We start from the raw sequence: 17,908 nt of genomic DNA on the forward strand, positions 1-17,908 counted from the left end.
GCGCCTCCTCGTCTTTATGGAGCTGTCTATTCTGGACGTTTCACATAAATGGAATCATGTAACATGTCGTGTTCTGTGCCTGGCATCTTTCAGCGGCACGATGTTTTCCAGGTTCATCCACGCTGAAGCACGTACTTCACCCCTTTTTACTGCTGAAGGATACTTCACTGTATGGAGAGACCCCACGTGCTTTATCCTCCCATCAGTTGATGGACATCCCCTTAACTTTTCAGTAAAAATATTTTTAAACATACAGAAAAGTTGAAAGAATAGTAAAGCATACACTTCTATAGCCTTCATTTACAGCCTTAGTTCCTTTTCTGTATATATATATGAAATACTCTTTTGGCTGAACCATTTAAAAATAAGTTACGGCATCATCATTTCACTCCAAAGATTTCATCATGAATCTCCTAAAAATAAGGCCATTCTTCTACATAAACACAAACCATTATCACACCTAAGAAAATTAACACCAATGCAACTTTATCTAATATGTGGTCTATAATCAAGTTATCACAATCGTCCCGATAAATGGCTTTTAGAGAAGCTGGGCTCCAATCACGAAGCACATGTTGTGTTTGGCTGTCAAGTCTCTCTGATATACTTAAATATAGAGTGGTTCTCCTTTTTCCATGGCAGTGTCACGTTAGAGAAGATGAGGTCAGTTCTCTGGCAGAAGAGCACGTTTCTTTTTAAGGTCCACATCTAATTACACACCAAAAGAGCGCAAATTCTGTCATGTCTTCTAGAGAACCTCTACAGAACCACTCATTCTTTTCAGGAATGTTAATCCCTCGTCTATTATCTACTGGAGAGCAGGAACTTTTAAGTCAGACTTTCCGGGTTTAAACCCAGCTCCTCCACTCACTTGCTGTGGACCTGGGTAGGTCAGACCGCCTAAGCCTCCGTTTACTGTAAAACAGGGACAATTAGGGATATAAATTGTTGTGAGGTGTTAGATAAGATCGCATAGGAAGAGCACTCGGTTCAGTAAGGGGCATAACCTGAACACTCAGGGCGCACTTTAGTCCTGTGGCCTGGTCTTTAAAGAAGGGTAACTCCCAGTCCTGTGCCTTCGCGGTTGGCCCGTGAGCTGCCGGCACCCCCAAGGCCAGAGCCACCGTCACAGAATGCCCATCTCAGTTAAAGGACACATTAAGAAATCAGACCTGCACCTAAGCCCTGGCCTGACCACTCTCTACCTATAGGACAACAAAAGAAATAAATCTTTTTGCACCTCCATTTCCTCATTTAAAACATGGGTATAAGATTCACATGAGGTTCAAATGAGCTCAAGTATGGAAAGCACATTCCATGGTGCAGAGAAGGAAGTGAAAAATTCAGGACATTAGGCAACTATTATTTCCAACATTATAAGGTGTCGCCTTTCACAGGTGTGATTAAAGTTCAGATTCAGAGGCCAGGCTCTTGCACCCTGGCTCAGTCATGTACTAGCTCTGTATCACTGGGCAAATGATTTAACCTCTCAAGCCCCAGTTTGCTCATCTGTAAAATGGGCACGGTAACAGCAGAGGAGTCCTGTGAACTGACAAGAGTGCTCGGCACAGGGCCTGACGCACAGTAAGCCCTCCGTAAATGTTTGCAATCACATGGCTACTCAGCGCAAAACCCCAGGAGTTATCCTCCCTGTTGCTTGCATAAGATCCGCCAGCAATCCCGGCCCCTCTACCTCCATAACTTATCCTGAATCCACCACTTCACTCCATGTCCACTGCCCCATCCTACTGCAAATCTCTAACCTCTCACCTGGCCAGTGAAACAGACTCCTGTCTGATCTGTCTGCTGTCAGCACTTCCCATACGACCTAGTCTCTACAGCCGACGTCCGCAAACTTTTTCTGTGAAGGGGCAGGGTGTAAATAGTATAAATTTTAAGTGACGTTCAGCCTGTCACAACTACTTGATTCTGCTACCATATTGTGAAAGCAGGCACAGCGTATGTGACCAGGAAGGTGCAGGGCTGTGTTCCAATAAAGCTTTACGTGTAGAAGCTGAAATTTGAGTGTCCTATCATTTTCATTTGCCACAAAAATATTCTTTTTACTTTTTTCCTATCGTTCAAAAACCTAAGTATCAGTCTTATTCTTAGCTTGTGGGCCCTCCAAAAACAGGAAGTAGACCAGATTTGGCTGGCAGGCCGCAGCTGCCAGGCCCACGCCCTACAGAAACTGAATTTTTTAGAAACATAAATCAGATCACATTACCCCCTGCTCAAACCCCAAAAAAGGCTCCCTACTGTATTCAAAACAGACCGCATACTCTTTACAAAGCTTCACATCACGAAGCACCTGCCTGCCACCCCTGTTCCCACTTCTTCTTTTGTTTGAAACATACTTGTCGCATAACCTTCCATAAGTTTAAGGCATACAGTACGTGTAGACTTGGTACACTGATGTGTTCTGTACTGCAACACGACTGCCACGGTAGCTGTAGCGTCCCTCTCTTCTGGCCCCAGGGCCTTTGCACTTGCGGCGAGCCAGTCCAGAAACTCCTCTGCTCTCCCCCAGGTCTCAACTCCTAAAGGCCCCCCCCTAAAGGAAGGAGGCCCCTCGGTCTGCAGCCCCCGCGCGCCAGCGCCCACCCTGCGCGGTCCCCCGCGGTATTTGTGTTTCCCGGTCCGCGGGCGAGCCCGCCCCCTCGCCCCGCACCTGCGCGGCCCTCACCTGGTCGGCGCCGAAGGGCGTGATGTTGGCCTTGACGGCGCCCACGCCCAGGCCCACGAGCACGAGCGCGGACAGCGCTGCGGGCGCGCAGTAGCGGGCGGGCGCGTCGGCACACGGCGTTGCCGAGCAGTTGCGGACGCGCGTGGGGCGGGGGGCCCCGCAGAGCGCCGTGCGCGTGGCGGGCGCGGCCAGCAGCGGGAAGGCCAGCATGCCGAGCAGGTAGAGCGCCAGGCTGAGCAGGATGGCGCGCGCCCGGCCGAGCCGCGCGTCGGCGAGCCAGCCCCCGAACGGCGACACCAGGTAGGTGAGGCCCATGAAGAGCAGCAGCGCCTGGCTGGCCTGCGCGCCCTCCCAGCCGAACGCCGTGCCGTTGAGGAACAGCACCAGGTTGGCCGTGACGCCGTAGAAGGCGGCGCGCTCCAGCAGCTCCGTCAGCAGCACGGCCGCGCACGCCGCGCGCCGGCCCTCGAACGCCGCCCGTCGCGCGCCCAGCAGCGGCGTCCGCTCGTCGCCTGCGCCCGCCATGCGCCCCACCGCACGCCGGCAGCTCCGCTGCGCAGGGCTCAGCCCGGCTCTCCCGCCGCCGGCGCCGCCGCCGCCCTTCTCGCGAGACTGGCCCCGCCGGCCTTCTCGGCCCGCCCCGCGAGCGGCCCTATTGGGCGAGCCCGCAGCACCGCCCGCCGGGACTTCCGGTTCCGCCCCGGAAGCCTGCCCGGGCGGGGGACCTGCTTCCGCTAGCGGTGGTGGCGGAGGGCTGGGGTGTGACCCCAGAGAGGGTTTTGAAAGTGAAATCAGAGGCAGGCCCTCCGAGGTTCCGAACCCAGACTTCTTACGGTGGCTTCAGCCTCTGCCTGCCCTCCAGGCTAGTTTGCTCAGGCTGGCCCCTGCTCCCGCGCCCGGCCTCCTGCCTCCCTGCCCTGGGACCAGGTTTCTCTGTGCTCTGTTGACATTGCGAGCAGAGAGTTCTTTGTGGCCGTGCGTTCTGTGCATTGTAGGATGGGTAACGGCATCCATGGCCTCTCCTGCACTAGATGCCCGTGCCACCCCGCTCTCCAGTTGTGCCAACCAAATCTGTCTCCAGACGTTCCCAAATGACCCGCGGTGGAGCAAAGTCGCCTGCACTGAGAACCACCGCCTGAGAACAAGCTCAGAGCCTTGTTTCCTTGTCGCATGGCTGGCCTCCTGTTTTCCTTCAGCCCTCAACTGGAGTGGTGACTCCTTGTAAGCATTTCTTGACCAGCCCATCTAAAGTGGATCCCACGCCCATCCCCTTACCCTGTTTTAGTTCCCCCCATGGTAACTGCCACATTTTTTGTTTATTCCTTTGTCCCCAGCTTGTACGTGGTCCCCGCAATGATGAGCTCCATGGTGGCAGGGTTCTTGTGTGTCTTGTTCTTCACCATGCCCTCCGGCAGCTACACCAGTGTGGGACATTACACCGGAGTGGAGCGGAAGGGTGTTCTCCAGAAACGGCCTCCAGCATGGCTTCAGAAATTGGGACCCAGGGCTGTCATAATTCAGTTCATCTGAGACCATTTCTTCTTCCTCCACCCTTAACTCCAGCTAAAACCAGGATGGGGCAATTACCTGGGAAGTGGGCTTGCTGGTAGGTCATCTGGGTAAGTAGTCCTTCCTAAAAGGCTTGAAGTAGCATGTATTAACTTTTTTATTTTTCAAAATGTCTGATATCTTGACTGTTGCCTAGCAAGGTGCTGGCACACAGTAGGCAGTAGATACATATTTAATGAGAGAATAATCGGATGCCAAAATAGGACTTGTCCCACCCTATCCATTAGTGCTAATCACCTTCAGCTGTCAGCTCAAATGTCACTTTCCTGATCTTCCCAGATTAGAACAGATCCCCCTTTTAATATGTCATTAGAGCACAGTATACGTTTTTCTTACACCGCACCCATTATAATTTATAATTATTTATTTTGTGAAGCTCTTTAGCAGCTGTCTTCAAAGCTAGGAGGAATGAGATGTTGTTTGTTTTGTCCCCTACTATATTCCTAGAATCTAGGACAGCACTCGCCAGTGATAGATATGTGTGGAATTAACTGAATAAGTGAATGACTGAATATTTGTTGAATTGTAAATGGTGCCGGAAGAGTGTCTTACGTTCACCTAATTTTTTTTGAGACTCCCGTGATGTTCCACAGCATGTATTAGTATCCTAATTTCGCTAGTGGAAAAAGCAAGCCCCTCAAGATGCCGGTCTAAGATCACACATCTCGTAGGCATTAGAACTCAGACTTGAGTAAAAGGCTCAAAACTAATTGCTAGTCCAGTGCTTCTTCTACACCCCAGCTGGTACATAAGTCAAAAACCACGAGTATCTGTTTTAAGACTGACGGCGTGATACGCTCAGGCAAAGAGCAGAATAACATTAAACATGGAATGAAAATAAAGCCGTTCACCTTGAATCATGTGGTGACTTAGTGGTGAAGCTCTGCCCAGAACAGACGTACCATTTTGGATGGCAGCAAAGCTAGCCCAGTTGGGTTGTCTTGTTTGAGAAGGATAAAGCCAGGTGAAAGGGGGGTGGGAGGTGGCAGTGACAGAGCTTAGGATGTGCACCCAGGACTCGGGAGCACTTGTTGCTGGTCCGCGGGAGGTCTGCTGTGCACCCCAATCTGTGTACCAGAGGCTGCAAAACAAATCCAGCGGGCAGAAATGTTTTCATTTGGTTGCGATGTTTAAAAGAAGCGAACCAAGACCATATAATTCAAGATTCCATTTCTATGAAATGTCCAGAGTAGGCAACTGTATGGGGACAGAACGGAGACTGGTGTGTGATTGCCAGTGCTGGGGGGAAGGGAAGATTGGGGAGTGACCGCTAAAAGGTGCAGCGTTTCTTTTTGTGGTAATGAAACGTTCTGAAATCGTGGTGATAGGTGCACAACTAAAAACCACTGAATTGTATACTTTTTTTTTTTAAGGAATTCCTTTTATTTTTTATTATTTATTTATTTATTTTTAGCTGTGTTGGGTCTTCGTTTCTGTGCGAGGGCTTTCTCTAGTTGCGGCGAGCAGGGGCCACTCTTCATCGCGGCGCGCGGGCCTCTCACTATCGCGGCCTCTCTTGTTGCGGAGCACAGGCTCCAGACGCGCAGGCTCAGTAGTTGTGGCTCACGGGCCCAGCTGCTCCGCGGCATGTGGGATCTTCCCAGACCAGGGCTCGAACCCGTGTCCCCTGCATCGGCAGGCAGACTCTCAACCACTGCGCCACCAGGGAAGCCCCGAATTGTATACTTTAAATGGATGAACTGTATGGTATGTGAATTACATTTCAATAATGCCGTTACCAAAAAAAAAAAAAAAGTGAGCCAACAGTTAAAAATTGGGAGGTTTCACATATAAATTTGGATGCCCTGCTGCTCTTGAAAACACAGACGGGAGCCCTGGCAACACTGGGACGTGTGGCTGCCTGCGACACTGGTGAGCACCTCCCGCTCCTGCTTGAACCACGCCTCTGGTATTTGTGCCTTTGCGCATTCTTTGCAGGTCACAGTGCCAAAGGGCTGAGCCTGTGACCTGCTTTGGTGAAGAGACTGGCAGAAGCGTCCCTGAGCCAGGCCTGAGCGCAAACCTTAAGAATTTCTTTTGTGCCTTGGGAGCCCTGAACCAGCTACCTTGCTGGAGAGACCACGCATTGGGGGAGATTCTGCCGCTACATGGAGAAGGGGTCCCGGTGCCTCAGCCTCCCAGCCCACCTTCCCGATGAAGGAAGACACACAAGTAACCACCAGCAAGACCAACAGGACAAACTGCCCAGCTGAGCCTCCACCCAGATGGCAGAATTAACAGATCGCAGGTGAACAAATTACATAGTTGTCCTGTTAAGCTGCTAAGTTCTGGGGAGGTTAGTCAGGCAGCGTCAGGTAATGAGAACACACCTGCCTTCCCCCAGAGCCATGATCTGCTGACACCAGGTAGCCGCCCCTGCCTTTAGACGGGCCACCAGCTGTCTGGCTTACACACATCCTCCCAGCTCTCTGTTGTCTTATTTTTCTCCCAGTAGAGAAATCGTTCCCCGCATCTGCACTGTCCACTGTCCAACTTAAATTCGCTCACATTTCATACAGTGAAGTATTTTGTTTCTCAGTCATACCAGCCACATTTCAAGTGCCCAGTGGCCCCCGGTGACCAGTGGCTGCCACATTGGACAGCACAGTACTGGTCACTCCACCGTTACAGAAACTTCTGCTGGACAGCCCTGCTCTGTATTAACGTGCAGCGGGCCCGATTGGCTGTTTGTCACCAACATCCACACCCTCTTTCTCCCTGCTCCCCACCAGCTACCCATAGAGCTCAGAAGAAACCAGCTTCATCTTTGTTTCTGGATCTGACTAGTCAACACCAGTGCTAAGTCTCTAATGCGTCTTCACAGTGTTCAGAAACCCGGACTCTAGCCATTCTGCATGTGAATTTCCCCTGGGACCCAGGAGAAGACAAGTGACATAGATGGGCCCAGTCAGGCTAAAGGAAAGGACTTTTACTCAGTGACTGCAAGAGAGATACACCCTTCCAGACCAGGCGTGAATTAGGACGCCCATAGCCCTAGTTGCCAGGGGGGGGGGCAGCTATTTCACAATCATGTGATAAGCCAGTGTAGGATGAAGCCAGCTGTGTGGATAGCACAGTAAAGAATCAAAGAGATGTCACATAACAAAAGATAGTAAATCTGATATTGTTTAAACCACTGTGTTGGATTTTCTGTTAACGTGTAGCCGCAAATCACCTATTGTGATTCGATCAAAAACTGGGAAAATAAAAAATATAAGGGAGGGCAGCCTGATATTTCTCCCCACACACACAGCCCAATTCACTCTTAGAGTTTTCTCTCAGAAAACCGCTCGTGGGCTCTAGAGCGCAGACTCAGTAGTTGTGGCTCATTGGCTTACTTGCTCCGCGGCATGTGGGATCTTCCCGGACCAGGGCTCAAACCTGCGTCCCCTGCCTTGGCAGGCAGATTCTTAACCACTGCGCCACCAGGGAAGTCCTCTTAGAGTTTTCTGCCTGGTCCCTGTGATCAGTGAGCTCGCAGCCTGTGTACTAAGCCCCAGTGATTGAATACCTAAAGAACTGATAATTGATGTACGTTGAGTCTCGCCACTCTGTTGGGTATACTTGTGATACACCCCCTGTTCCTGAAAGTAGTCGTATGAGTCTCTCCCATGCACCTAAAATAATCAAATAAATAAAAGACCTAACTCATACAGCAGGCGTCCAGGGATAGGTGACACCGTCTTATCAAGTTTTATGGGCGGCCTCTTTGCCTCCAGGGCCCTCTGGGAAAGAGGACCTTACCGCAAGTATGCTTGTGGTGTGGGCTGGAATTGGAAATGCGCTGTTTGCTCAAAACCCAGGGCCCTCCCTTCTCCGCCGTCACCCTGTCCCCTGTGCCTTTCTCGGAGCAGAACTCAGAGAAGATGCCCTCTGATGGGAGGTATTCAGAAACCACCCAAGGTGGAGGGCATTTCAGGGGCTGCCCAATTTCTCTGACTTCTCTCGTGATGTTTCTGCTTCTCACTTCACATCTGCATGGCTCAGCCCTTGCAACCAGACAGTGGCATGTGCTTACGCACAGTTTCAGCTTCCTCAAAACGCTGGCTTACAAGTAGTCATCGTGGACTTTCTCCACCTCCACGCGTCGCTCACTCGGTCAACAAACTGCTGACCACCTTCCCCACGTGTCATGACGGCTCCTTGTCAGCACTCACGGCCAGTGCTTCTGCTTTTCTGTTTCCCAGTTCCCTGCAGAGGGACTTAGGCCCAGCTCATCTTTGTGCATCAGGCCATGGCATAGGTCACTAGCTAAAGTCGCAGGCCGTGTCATCGGTCTTCCGACTCTCCTCAGGTATGGAAAGTTGTCAGAAATTCTGTTTATTGCAGGGAGTCCCTGTTGCAACAGTATCTGGCTGGGGATAATCTAGGTAGAAGCAGAAAATAGAAGGACTAAAAACAGAGCCAACCAATGGAATGGAATCAAGTCTTATTTTCTGGAGCCCAAACCAGAGCCATACTAACCCGCCTTTGTGAGAATGAATTCAGCTTTCAGAATGACCTGTGTTTTATTTTTACAGAAGATGTGAGAGCATGTGACCAGGAAGATGGGTTTTGATTTGACTTTTTTGAAGCACTCGCTTTATTTGACCTTTGGAGTAGCAACCTCTGCTTCTTGGGTTCTTTCCCTCCTGGGTTTTAAAGACCCACAAGACATCTGCAAAAGTCGGGCATTCACAGATAGAAAGAGGGCGGTATAAGAGGGAGTGAGAGAGTTAAGTAAAAGAAAGTGAATTTCTGTTTCTTCCTATTTGAAGTACAAGATGTGAACAAATGTGGGACCACGCCTAACCATCCTCTTTTAACTACCACTTTTAAAAAATTCCTTATAAATAATTTATGTTGCAATCATAAAATAGATAATTGGTAGTTAAAGTGTATTTATTTTGAAAATTAGGCCTTACAGGAAAGATCAATGGAGATGCATCCAAAGGATAAAAATTGAAGCACATACATAAAATAATTCATCATGTGATAATTAAAGGTATTTCCAATCCATGGGGAAAAGAATGGATTATTCAATAAATTCTGTTGGAAGAAAGTAAATGTGGGGAAAATTGGCTTCACATATTGTACTGACATAAATTCCAGATGGATAAAATATTATCATGGACAAATTGAAAAGATAAAAGCGTTAAGAGAAAATTGGGCAAATATAAAATCTCAGGAGGGGAATGGTTTTCTAAGCCTAACACTAAAGCCATAAAGGAAAAGTTAATTGATTTGACTCCATAAAGATATAAAACTTATCTGTAAAAAAGAAAAGAACAATTGCAGTTAACAGCAAACAAACTGAAAAAAAATATTTGAAGTACATATGACAAAGTTGCTGTCCTATTTTATAGAGTTCTTTGGCATCTTATGAAATGTATTGGATAAGCATCCAATAAATAAAATTGGCAAAGTGAATGTCCAGGCATCATGGGGAAGAGCTGTCCCGTGGGCCTAGTCAGCACCTATTCCTCCTCTGGTAAGAGAACCTGGATTTTCTAGGGAAATCAGTGCTCCCTGTGGTTCAGGTAGGACTGGCTGGTCCCCTAGGCTAGGAATGGTCATGTGACCTAAGCCCATCCAATCAGCAGTAGTCCATCTATTGCACTACAGCGGCTGGTTCAAAGATGGACATGCGACCCAAATTAGTTTAATCAGAGCTAACCCCATGACTTATTCTGGAGTAACCAGGAAAAAACATTCCTCTTTCTGCTAGATTTGGAATTATAAAGATGTGAGCCTGGAGTTGCTGGGAACCATCTTGTGAAACCCAAGAATTAAGCAACCCAGAAGAAGGTTGAAATGAAGTGAGAACGCCCTTGTTTCAAAATGACATTTTCTAGGTCTTGGTTCTGACCCTGGCTTAAAGTAGCTTCCCCCCCAACCAGACATTTCAAGTGTGAGCCCATAAATTCTCATTTTGATTAAGCAAGAGTGACTTTCTGTCATCTGCAATTGAAAAAGCCCCAACTAATACAAGCAGTACATACACATGCCTGCACAGAGAGAGAAAAGAAAAAATACAATGCCCTTCAGGAAAAGAAAAATCAAATTTCACCGATGATTACAAAATGCAAAAAGAGGGATGCTTTGTCACTTGAATGGAGAAATACCCAGTGTTGGCAATGTTTTGGTAGATGAGTGTGCATGTAAATGACCAATGCAGAGTTACATTGTACGACTGTTCTGGAGGACAATTAGTCACTTGTATGAAAACCACATTTGCCTACACTTTGAAAGTGCAATTCCATTTCTGGGAACTTAAGAATGTGTGCAGAGACTTAGCTATAAAATGTTCATTGCAGTGTTGCTTAAAATAGCAAAAAGATTAGAAACAGCAAAGATACACGATAAGAAGGCACTGGTTAAATAAATTACAGTGCTTGCATACACTGTAATGTTATGAAGTCACTCGCATGTTACTGTAGAAGTAGGTTCTGAGAAGTATCGCTGATATGTCATTGTATTAGTTTTCTGTGCTGTGTAACAAATGACCCCAACCTTAGCGGCTAAAACAACCGGCACTTATTATCTGGCAGCTCTGCAGGTCGGGAGACTGGGCATGCCTGACTGGGTTCTCAGCTCAGGGTCTCACGAAGCTGACAGCGAGGTGTGGGTGGGGCTGAGATCTCACCTAGAGTTCTTTCCAGCTCCTGTGCTTGTGGCCGAGTGTAGTTCCTTGAGGTGGGGGGGTTGGGGGCCCATCTCCTGCTGGCTGGCATTTGGGGGCTGCTCTCAGCCCCTCGTACCTGCCAGTACTCCTTGTCACACAGCCCCCCTTTATCCCCAAAGCCAGCAATAGAGAATCTCCCTGACATCGTATCCTCTCTCATACTTTGCATCTTTCCAACATCAGGAAATGCCCAGTCCCTTTAAAGAAACAGCTGTTGGGTTTGACTCACCCTGCATATGGAGGGCAACTGATTTGGGAACTGAATCACTTCTGCAAATTCTCTTCACAGCACCACCTGGATGAGTGTTTGAACTGGAAGAAGGTGTAAAACAGGAGGTGGGAAATCTTGGGGGCCAAGTTAGAATTTTGCCTATCACAATTGCAAAAAGAGCAGTTACTCCCCCCCACCCCAAAGTGTAGAGTGTTCCTATTTTTTTGTAGCAATCACACACAAAAAGCAGGATACAAGTCAACAACTGAGTCCAAAAGAGAGCCAAAGAATCATAGTAAAGAATTCACATTGCCTGTGTTACTTCGGGAGGTCTCCTGCTTTCTGTGTCTCAGTTTCCTCGTCTGCAAAGTGGTGAGAACCATAGTACCTACCGTCTAGGACTGGGAGGAGACTGAGGAGCATGGCAGAGTGCTTAGAACCTTGCCGAGCACAGGTGAGCGCCACTGTTACGATGATTATTTGTGCAGTCTGGAAAAACTTGAAACCAAAGTGTTCATATAGCCTTTTTCTCAGATAGTGGGATGCTGTGTGATTTTAAAATTCTGTTTTGTTTATCTGTATGGCTATGTAACAAAACTTGGTTGTGTAATAAAAATAAATTGAAAATTTTAAAGGTTAACTATGGGCCTCTGCAAATAACAGGTTGTTCCTGGAAGCAGTTAGAACATCTTCCCTTTAGTACACCTCCAGTGTGCACAGAATTGGACTTGTGTCTCTTCCGTAATTAGAAATAGGAAGCCTTATAGCTGCACCAAATGCTGTCAGGCTCACTGTCTCATTCAGCAGTGCTGAGAATCTTTGGGGTGAGCGTCCTCCTGCTGAAAAGTTACGAAATGAGTCTGCCCAGCCATCAAAACAGCAGTGGGAGTCATAGGCCTGCTTTCTTGCCCAAAGCTCACAGGGGAAATCACTTACTCCTGGTTGACTTCCACATGTTCATTAAACAACACCAGAAGGAACTAGTTACTTTCAGACCAACAGCTTTTCTTTTTGCATTTGGTCACTTTCAAGTGCTGTCAGTGAAAGCCAGGAAAAGGAAGCATCGCCAGTGCGCTTAAACCACAGTTCAGTTCTGCGTGTATCTTTTTTTTTTTTTTTTTATGAAGATCTCTCTCTCTGTTTCTGTCTCTGTCTCTGTCACACACCCAGCACTTGTAGTTCTCAGTACTATGGAGAGGAATGATGGTGCAAAGATGGAAAACTCTGATGGAAATAAAGAAGCAGAACGCCTCACTTATTAATATCATGAAGGGAAAAAAAAGAAAAAAAGATGTCAAGTGTTGCTTTTTTTTTTTTTTTTGTCTGCACCACGTGGATTGCAGGATCTTAGTTCCCGGATCAGGGATGGAACCCAGGCCCTCGGCAGTGAGAGCGCAGAATCTTAACCACTGGACCTACAGGGAATTCCCCTGAAGTGTTGATTTTTATTACAGACCCATTTCTAAAGTCAATATGCCCACAGTGCCCTCCCTTGAAAATGCTATCACTTTTATACAGGGTAGATAATTTTCCCTGGTGCTAGGAACTAAAGAGATGGTCTGAGCAAACACTATGATCAAAGGAAAAACAAATTTTTCTCTACATATATTTTAAGACCCTTATGTTAGAAGCATCTGGATAAATCTCCTAAGAGATGCCAACAACCTTTTCTGTTCTACACCGCCCCCCCTGGAATTATTTCTACATTATTCAATAATAACACTGTTGTCTTCGTACTCTTTTATATTACCTACTTGGGAGAATCATAAAAGACTTCATCAAAATGAACTAATTAACTATGATACTGTTTATAGTTCTTATTTTCCAAATGGGTAAACGGAAGCCATGAAAGCATAAAGTTATGGGCCCCTAAAGATATGTCAGAATCTCTTACCTCATGGAACTGGTGTATTCCAGAAAAATCGAATAAAAGCCAGCTTCAGCCTAGCAAATCCTATTGTGGCAGCACTGACTTTCACTAAAAAAAAATCAGGAATGTACTCTCATGGGAATAAAATCTCACAACAGAGCAAATTCAGTGGTTTTATTTAATCCAACAAACATCTGTTGAGGGCCTTCCCAGTGCAGGACTTTGTCCCCAGCAAGCGGAGGTTAGAGTGGTGAGTGAGCTCAGGACCAGGGTGAGGGGTGGGCTGACCACTCCCTGATCATGAAACAGAATGGGGTCAGTACAGAAGGGACAGAGAGCATGGGGGGGGGAGGGGGAGGCCTTCGTACATGCAGCCATCTGTGAAAGGCGCCTCTGAAGTGGATTGAATGGTAGCCCTGAAAAAGGTAATGTCCACATCCTAGTACACCATTTTATTCAGGGTGGCAATGTACCCAGCTAACAGACTGTATTTCCCAGCTGCCTTGGGTGGAAGATGTGGTCATGTGCACAGTAAGATAAAGTCACAGACGCGGTGTGTAATTCCAGGAGGGGCCCTTAAAATGAAATGCACCATTTTGCCCTTCCTTCTTGCTGGCCTGTAATGTGAATGTGATGGGTGGAGCTCTGGCAGTCACATTGCACCTAGAGGCCATCTTAAGAATAAAGGCCAGGGACTTCCCTGGTGGCGCAATGGTTAAGAATCCACCTGCCAATGCAGGGGACATGGGTTCAAGCCCTGGTCTGGGAAGATCCCACATGCCACGGAGCAACTAAGCCCGAGCACCACAACTACTGAGCCTGCACTCTAGAGCCTGTGAGCCACAACTACTGAGCCCGTGTGCCACAACTACTGAAGCCTGCGCACCTAGAGCCCATGCTCCACAACAAGAGAAGCCACCGCAATGAGAAGCCTGCGCACCGCAACGAAGGGTAGCCTCCGCTCGCAGCAACTAGAGAAAGCCTGCGTGCAGCAACGAAGACCCAACGCAGCCAATAAATAAACAAATAAATGAATAAAATTTTTTTAAAAATAAAGAATAAAGGCCAAACAAGACCATGCTGGAGAAGAAAGAGAGAGGTCTCTGTCCCTGGTGACTATGGAGCCAAGATATAAACTTCAACTTCTAACAACAGGAATACAGATTGAGCTCACAAAGGAACTGAAATGCACCTACAACCACTGTGGTAAACTGGGGAGCTCAGGTCCCATCTGTTAAACAAGGAGGCCACCTGACTGGGGGGGCTTAAATGCCCAGCTTCTTCCTTAATCAAACCAAAACCTAAGCTGCAAATGCCTCAAGGTTACAGAATCGAAACCTAAAGACAACCAATCACGAAGAGCCAACTAGACTTCCAGCAGTAGCCAATTAATAATTTCCTTACTTTGCTTCTGCCTTTTAGGTATGAAAGCCTCACCGCAGCTACTGTTTGTGGGCCCTCCTGGCCGCTTCCGGTTCTGTGCTACCCAACTGGAGTGAACTTTTGCTCTAACTAAAATTTTAAATAGCCCTCAGTTTCTCTCTTAACACTTCTGAAGGGGCGCCTGCTTCTTAGCTCTGTTTACTGTGGGAAAGATGGCTACTATTGCCCCATCTCTCATTTTCAAGAGACACCAGAAGTCCCTGGTGGTGGTCCCATGGAAGTGGACACCGCTCACCCTGGTCCCTGTGGGAGGGACTCGGCCATCACCCCTGGTGCCGGCCACCATGGAAAGGGGCCCGCGGACCCCTGGTCCCCATGGCAGCAGCGCGCAGCCAACCTGGTCCCTCTGAGTGTGTGTGTGTGTGGTGGGGAGCCTGTGGCCAACTCTGGTCCCTGTGGCAGGAGATTGTGGCCACCCACCTCTTATCTCTGTGCGAAGGGACCCGAAATCACCTCTGGTGACAGTCCCCATGGAAGCAGACCTGCGGCCGCTCCGGGACCCCCGTGGGAGTCTCTTCTGGTTCCCTTGGGGGCCCGAGGATCCCCTGCCGCTGGTCCCGTGGGAGAGGCCCCGCGCCCCGTCCCCCACCCCCCCCGGACACGCCCCCGTCGCCGCCCCGCGCGCCCCTGACCCCCGGCCCCGGAACCGGCGAGCGCGGGCGCGGCCTGGGGAGCGGCGGGCGGGCTGACGGACCCCGGCCGCCCCGGCCCGCGTCCCCGCCCCGCCCCGGGCCCGGCCTTGGCGGGCGGTGGACGGCCGGGCGGCGGCGGCGGCGGCGCCATGCGGCTCCTGTTCCTGGCGGTGCTCCGGCGGCACACGGGCAACGCCATCACGGCCCAGCGCGTCCGGTAGGTGCGGCGGCGGCCCGGGTCCCGGCGGGGGCACCGGCCGGGGGCGCGGGGGTCGGCCCGGCCTCCCCGAACCGCGCGCCCAAACGGACCGGCCGGAGCGCGCGGGGCCCGGGGAAGCGCGGGGCGGCGAGGGCCGCGTGTCCGGCTCCGGCGCGGGTGCCCGGGGCCCGCCCGGCGCTGCGGTCCTAACGCTCCCCCGAGGCCGCTCGGCCGGGGACGCCGCTGGTGCCCGGCGCCGGGGCGGCCCCGCGAGGCAGGCAGCGCGGCGGAGGCTGCTCGGCGTTCTGCGGCCGCATCTCGGCGCGGCCGTCGTCACGGACGCTCCGTATGGATCGTGAGCGCCCTAGGTTTGGGGAGGCGGCGACGGAACGCGAAGTCGGGGCTTCGGGACGCGGCACGTCGGCGGGGACGGGAGAGAAAGAATACAAACACATGGGTATAAATATGCAGTGATAGCTCTAGACCCGTGTACACGCACCCGCGAGGGCCAATTGTGCGCGTGCGCTGTTTTAGGCGGGTTGCTCCGGGGAGACCTCCGTGTTAGAGTGACATTTGCGCGGCATCCTGGGTGCCACGAGGGTCCCTTGAAGCTGGGGCGGCCTGGCGGGGGTGGGAGTAGGGGTGGACCAGGATTTCCAGGCAGAAGGAGCAGCAAAAGTGCAAACCAGTGTTACTGGACCTGCCATCCAAAGTAGCCTTTCCTTGGACTTCCCTGGTGGTCCAATGGTTAAGACTCTAAGCTTCCACTGCAGGGGGGCACGGGTTCAATCCCTGGTCTGGGAACTAAGATCCAGCGTGCCTGCGAAGTGTGGCGAAAAAACAAAACAAAAAACCCCACAAAGTAGCCTTCCTTCTTCTCCTCTGCCGTTTCCACCTTCCCCATCTCCTTGCCTGGTTATCTTCTTAACATTTATCTTTTCCTGCAGTTATCTTGTTTTCTAGGTTTATTCCTCCCCTTTTTCTCTTCTCCCTGCTGGAAGGTAAGTCCCCAGGGCAGGGAGGGAGCTGATTAGTGCCCGAAGTTTCATAGCAGCTTTTCTTTCTTTCTTTTTTTTTTTTTAAGCAAACTGACTTGCATCATGAAATTTCTCAATTGACTTCCCCTCTGTGGGCCTTCTTCCTCATCATCCAAATGAGTGATTGGGGCTACACCTCCCCTTTCACATCCCTTTCTCCTCAAATATGTTAGTTCTCCTAAAGAGCAGCAGGGGCAGGATACGTCAGTCTTCTGAAGTTTAGGGTTAGGTTTTTCCCACGAGGATTTTCACGGCACAGGTTTATCTTAAGTCAGTGGCACCGCCATCACTCATTTGGAAGGCAGCTATGCTCACCACTGTTTATTTATTTATTTTTTGGCCATGCTGTGCGGCCTGCGGGATCTTAATTCCCCCACCAGGGATCGAACCCATGCCCCCTGCCGTGGAAGTGCGGAGTCTTAACCACTGGACCGCCAGGGAAGTCCCAGCTGTCACCCATTTGGACATAAACAGCCAGGAGGTACATGGTGGTCTCTATCCTCATGGAGCACATTCCAGTGGGGGAGAGAGAGATTGCAGGATTAACCAGAAATGAAGGAGGTGACTGGGGCTGCGGCTTCAGAGGAGGACTCTCTGAGGAGGTGACATTCCGGCCAAGACCCCAGTGACAGAAGGAGGCAGCCACTCAAGGATCTGGAAGGATGGATGGACCTGGGACAGGGTAATAGCACGGACACAGGTCCTGGGGCCAGAGCAAGCTTGACAGGCTTGAGAAACAGAAAGAATCCATGCTCTCTGGACTAAGGCAAGGAAAGGAGGTCAGAGAGAGAGAGGGGCCAGCCCAGCAGAGCCTGCACCCGTAGTTCATGCTGTGGAAACTAGAGAGAACATCCATTATTTAACACCCCACTCCTCACTCGAGCTGTACACCGGAGCCCAGATCGTCCAAAGGCTTGCAGCCACCAAAGGTCCCTCAGGGGGGCCAGGCGGGCACCTCCACGGACATTCAGCAGGGTGCAGGGCCCTTTAGTTACTTTGTTCTGTGTTTTCTTGGCTGTGCATGACGCGGAATAAAGATTGTTCTTTGTGCTTTGCTCTCTCTTCAGAGCCAGGCTTTGGTCTCCCCTTCACTCAGGAAGGATGGCTGGGGGGGTGGGGGGGAAGAAAAAGGGAAAAGCGGAAGTTGCTGGAAGACATCTTCTGTCTTGTGAAAGCCTAGGTTCCTTGAGGAAATGATGCTCGGTGTCCTGAAGGGGAGGGGGAGGGAGGTTTCCATGGTGACAGACTTCCCTGGGAGCCAATTACCAGGAAGCAGTGAGAACCAGAGGAGCTCCTCAAACGTTCTCTGGGGAAGACCCCTGAGACCCTCCAGGGACCCTGGGCAGCAGCGGAGGGAACCCCCCCCTCCAATGAGTAAGATCGGGGTCCTCATCAGTCTAGCAGGGGAGGGTGTCTGAGTTAATTAAGAAGGGACTTAGAAGGAACGAGTCTATTCTTGCACACTCAAGCTTGTAGTTGTGAGTGAACACCCGATACATAAATAGCGATGCTGACTTGTGATGGGCACATCCGTACAGGACTGGACGTGTAGGATGCTCTGGGGAACCACCCCAGGCTAGACGTGGGACGGTTCAGG

At 50.1% G+C, this 17,908-nt stretch overlaps 2 protein-coding genes across 5 annotated transcripts in view; one reads left to right on the forward strand and one right to left on the reverse strand.

The window, feature by feature from the left end:
- The window catches only part of SLC15A4 (solute carrier family 15 member 4), a 30,367-nt gene extending 27,081 nt beyond the window's left edge, over nucleotides 1–3,286 (reverse strand). For all 3 annotated transcript variants that reach the window (XM_057526587.1, XM_057526588.1, XM_007189675.3), the window contains exon 1: nucleotides 2,687–3,286. In XM_057526587.1, the coding sequence (XP_057382570.1) occupies nucleotides 2,687–3,211 (525 nt within the window). In that variant the 5' untranslated portion in view covers nucleotides 3,212–3,286. The remainder of the gene's footprint in view (nucleotides 1–2,686) is intronic.
- A 106-nt stretch (nucleotides 3,287–3,392) lies between these two features.
- The window catches only part of GLT1D1 (glycosyltransferase 1 domain containing 1), a 114,873-nt gene continuing 100,357 nt past the window's right edge, over nucleotides 3,393–17,908 (forward strand). Inside the window, exons 1-2 of one of the 2 annotated variants that reach the window (XM_057526549.1) lie at nucleotides 3,393–3,907; nucleotides 4,021–4,305. Coding sequence is in view for 1 of the 2 variants with exons in the window: in XM_057526547.1 (XP_057382530.1) it covers nucleotides 15,225–15,292 (68 nt within the window). In the remaining variant the exon portion in view is untranslated. Of the gene's footprint in view, nucleotides 3,908–4,020; nucleotides 4,306–15,083; nucleotides 15,293–17,908 lie in introns of those variants that run through there. The other variant, XM_057526547.1, reaches the window with a different exon arrangement.

The sequence above is a fragment of the Balaenoptera acutorostrata genome, chromosome 13 (assembly GCF_949987535.1).
Source record: "Balaenoptera acutorostrata chromosome 13, mBalAcu1.1, whole genome shotgun sequence".
NCBI classification, from domain to species: Eukaryota; Metazoa; Chordata; class Mammalia; order Artiodactyla; family Balaenopteridae; genus Balaenoptera; species Balaenoptera acutorostrata.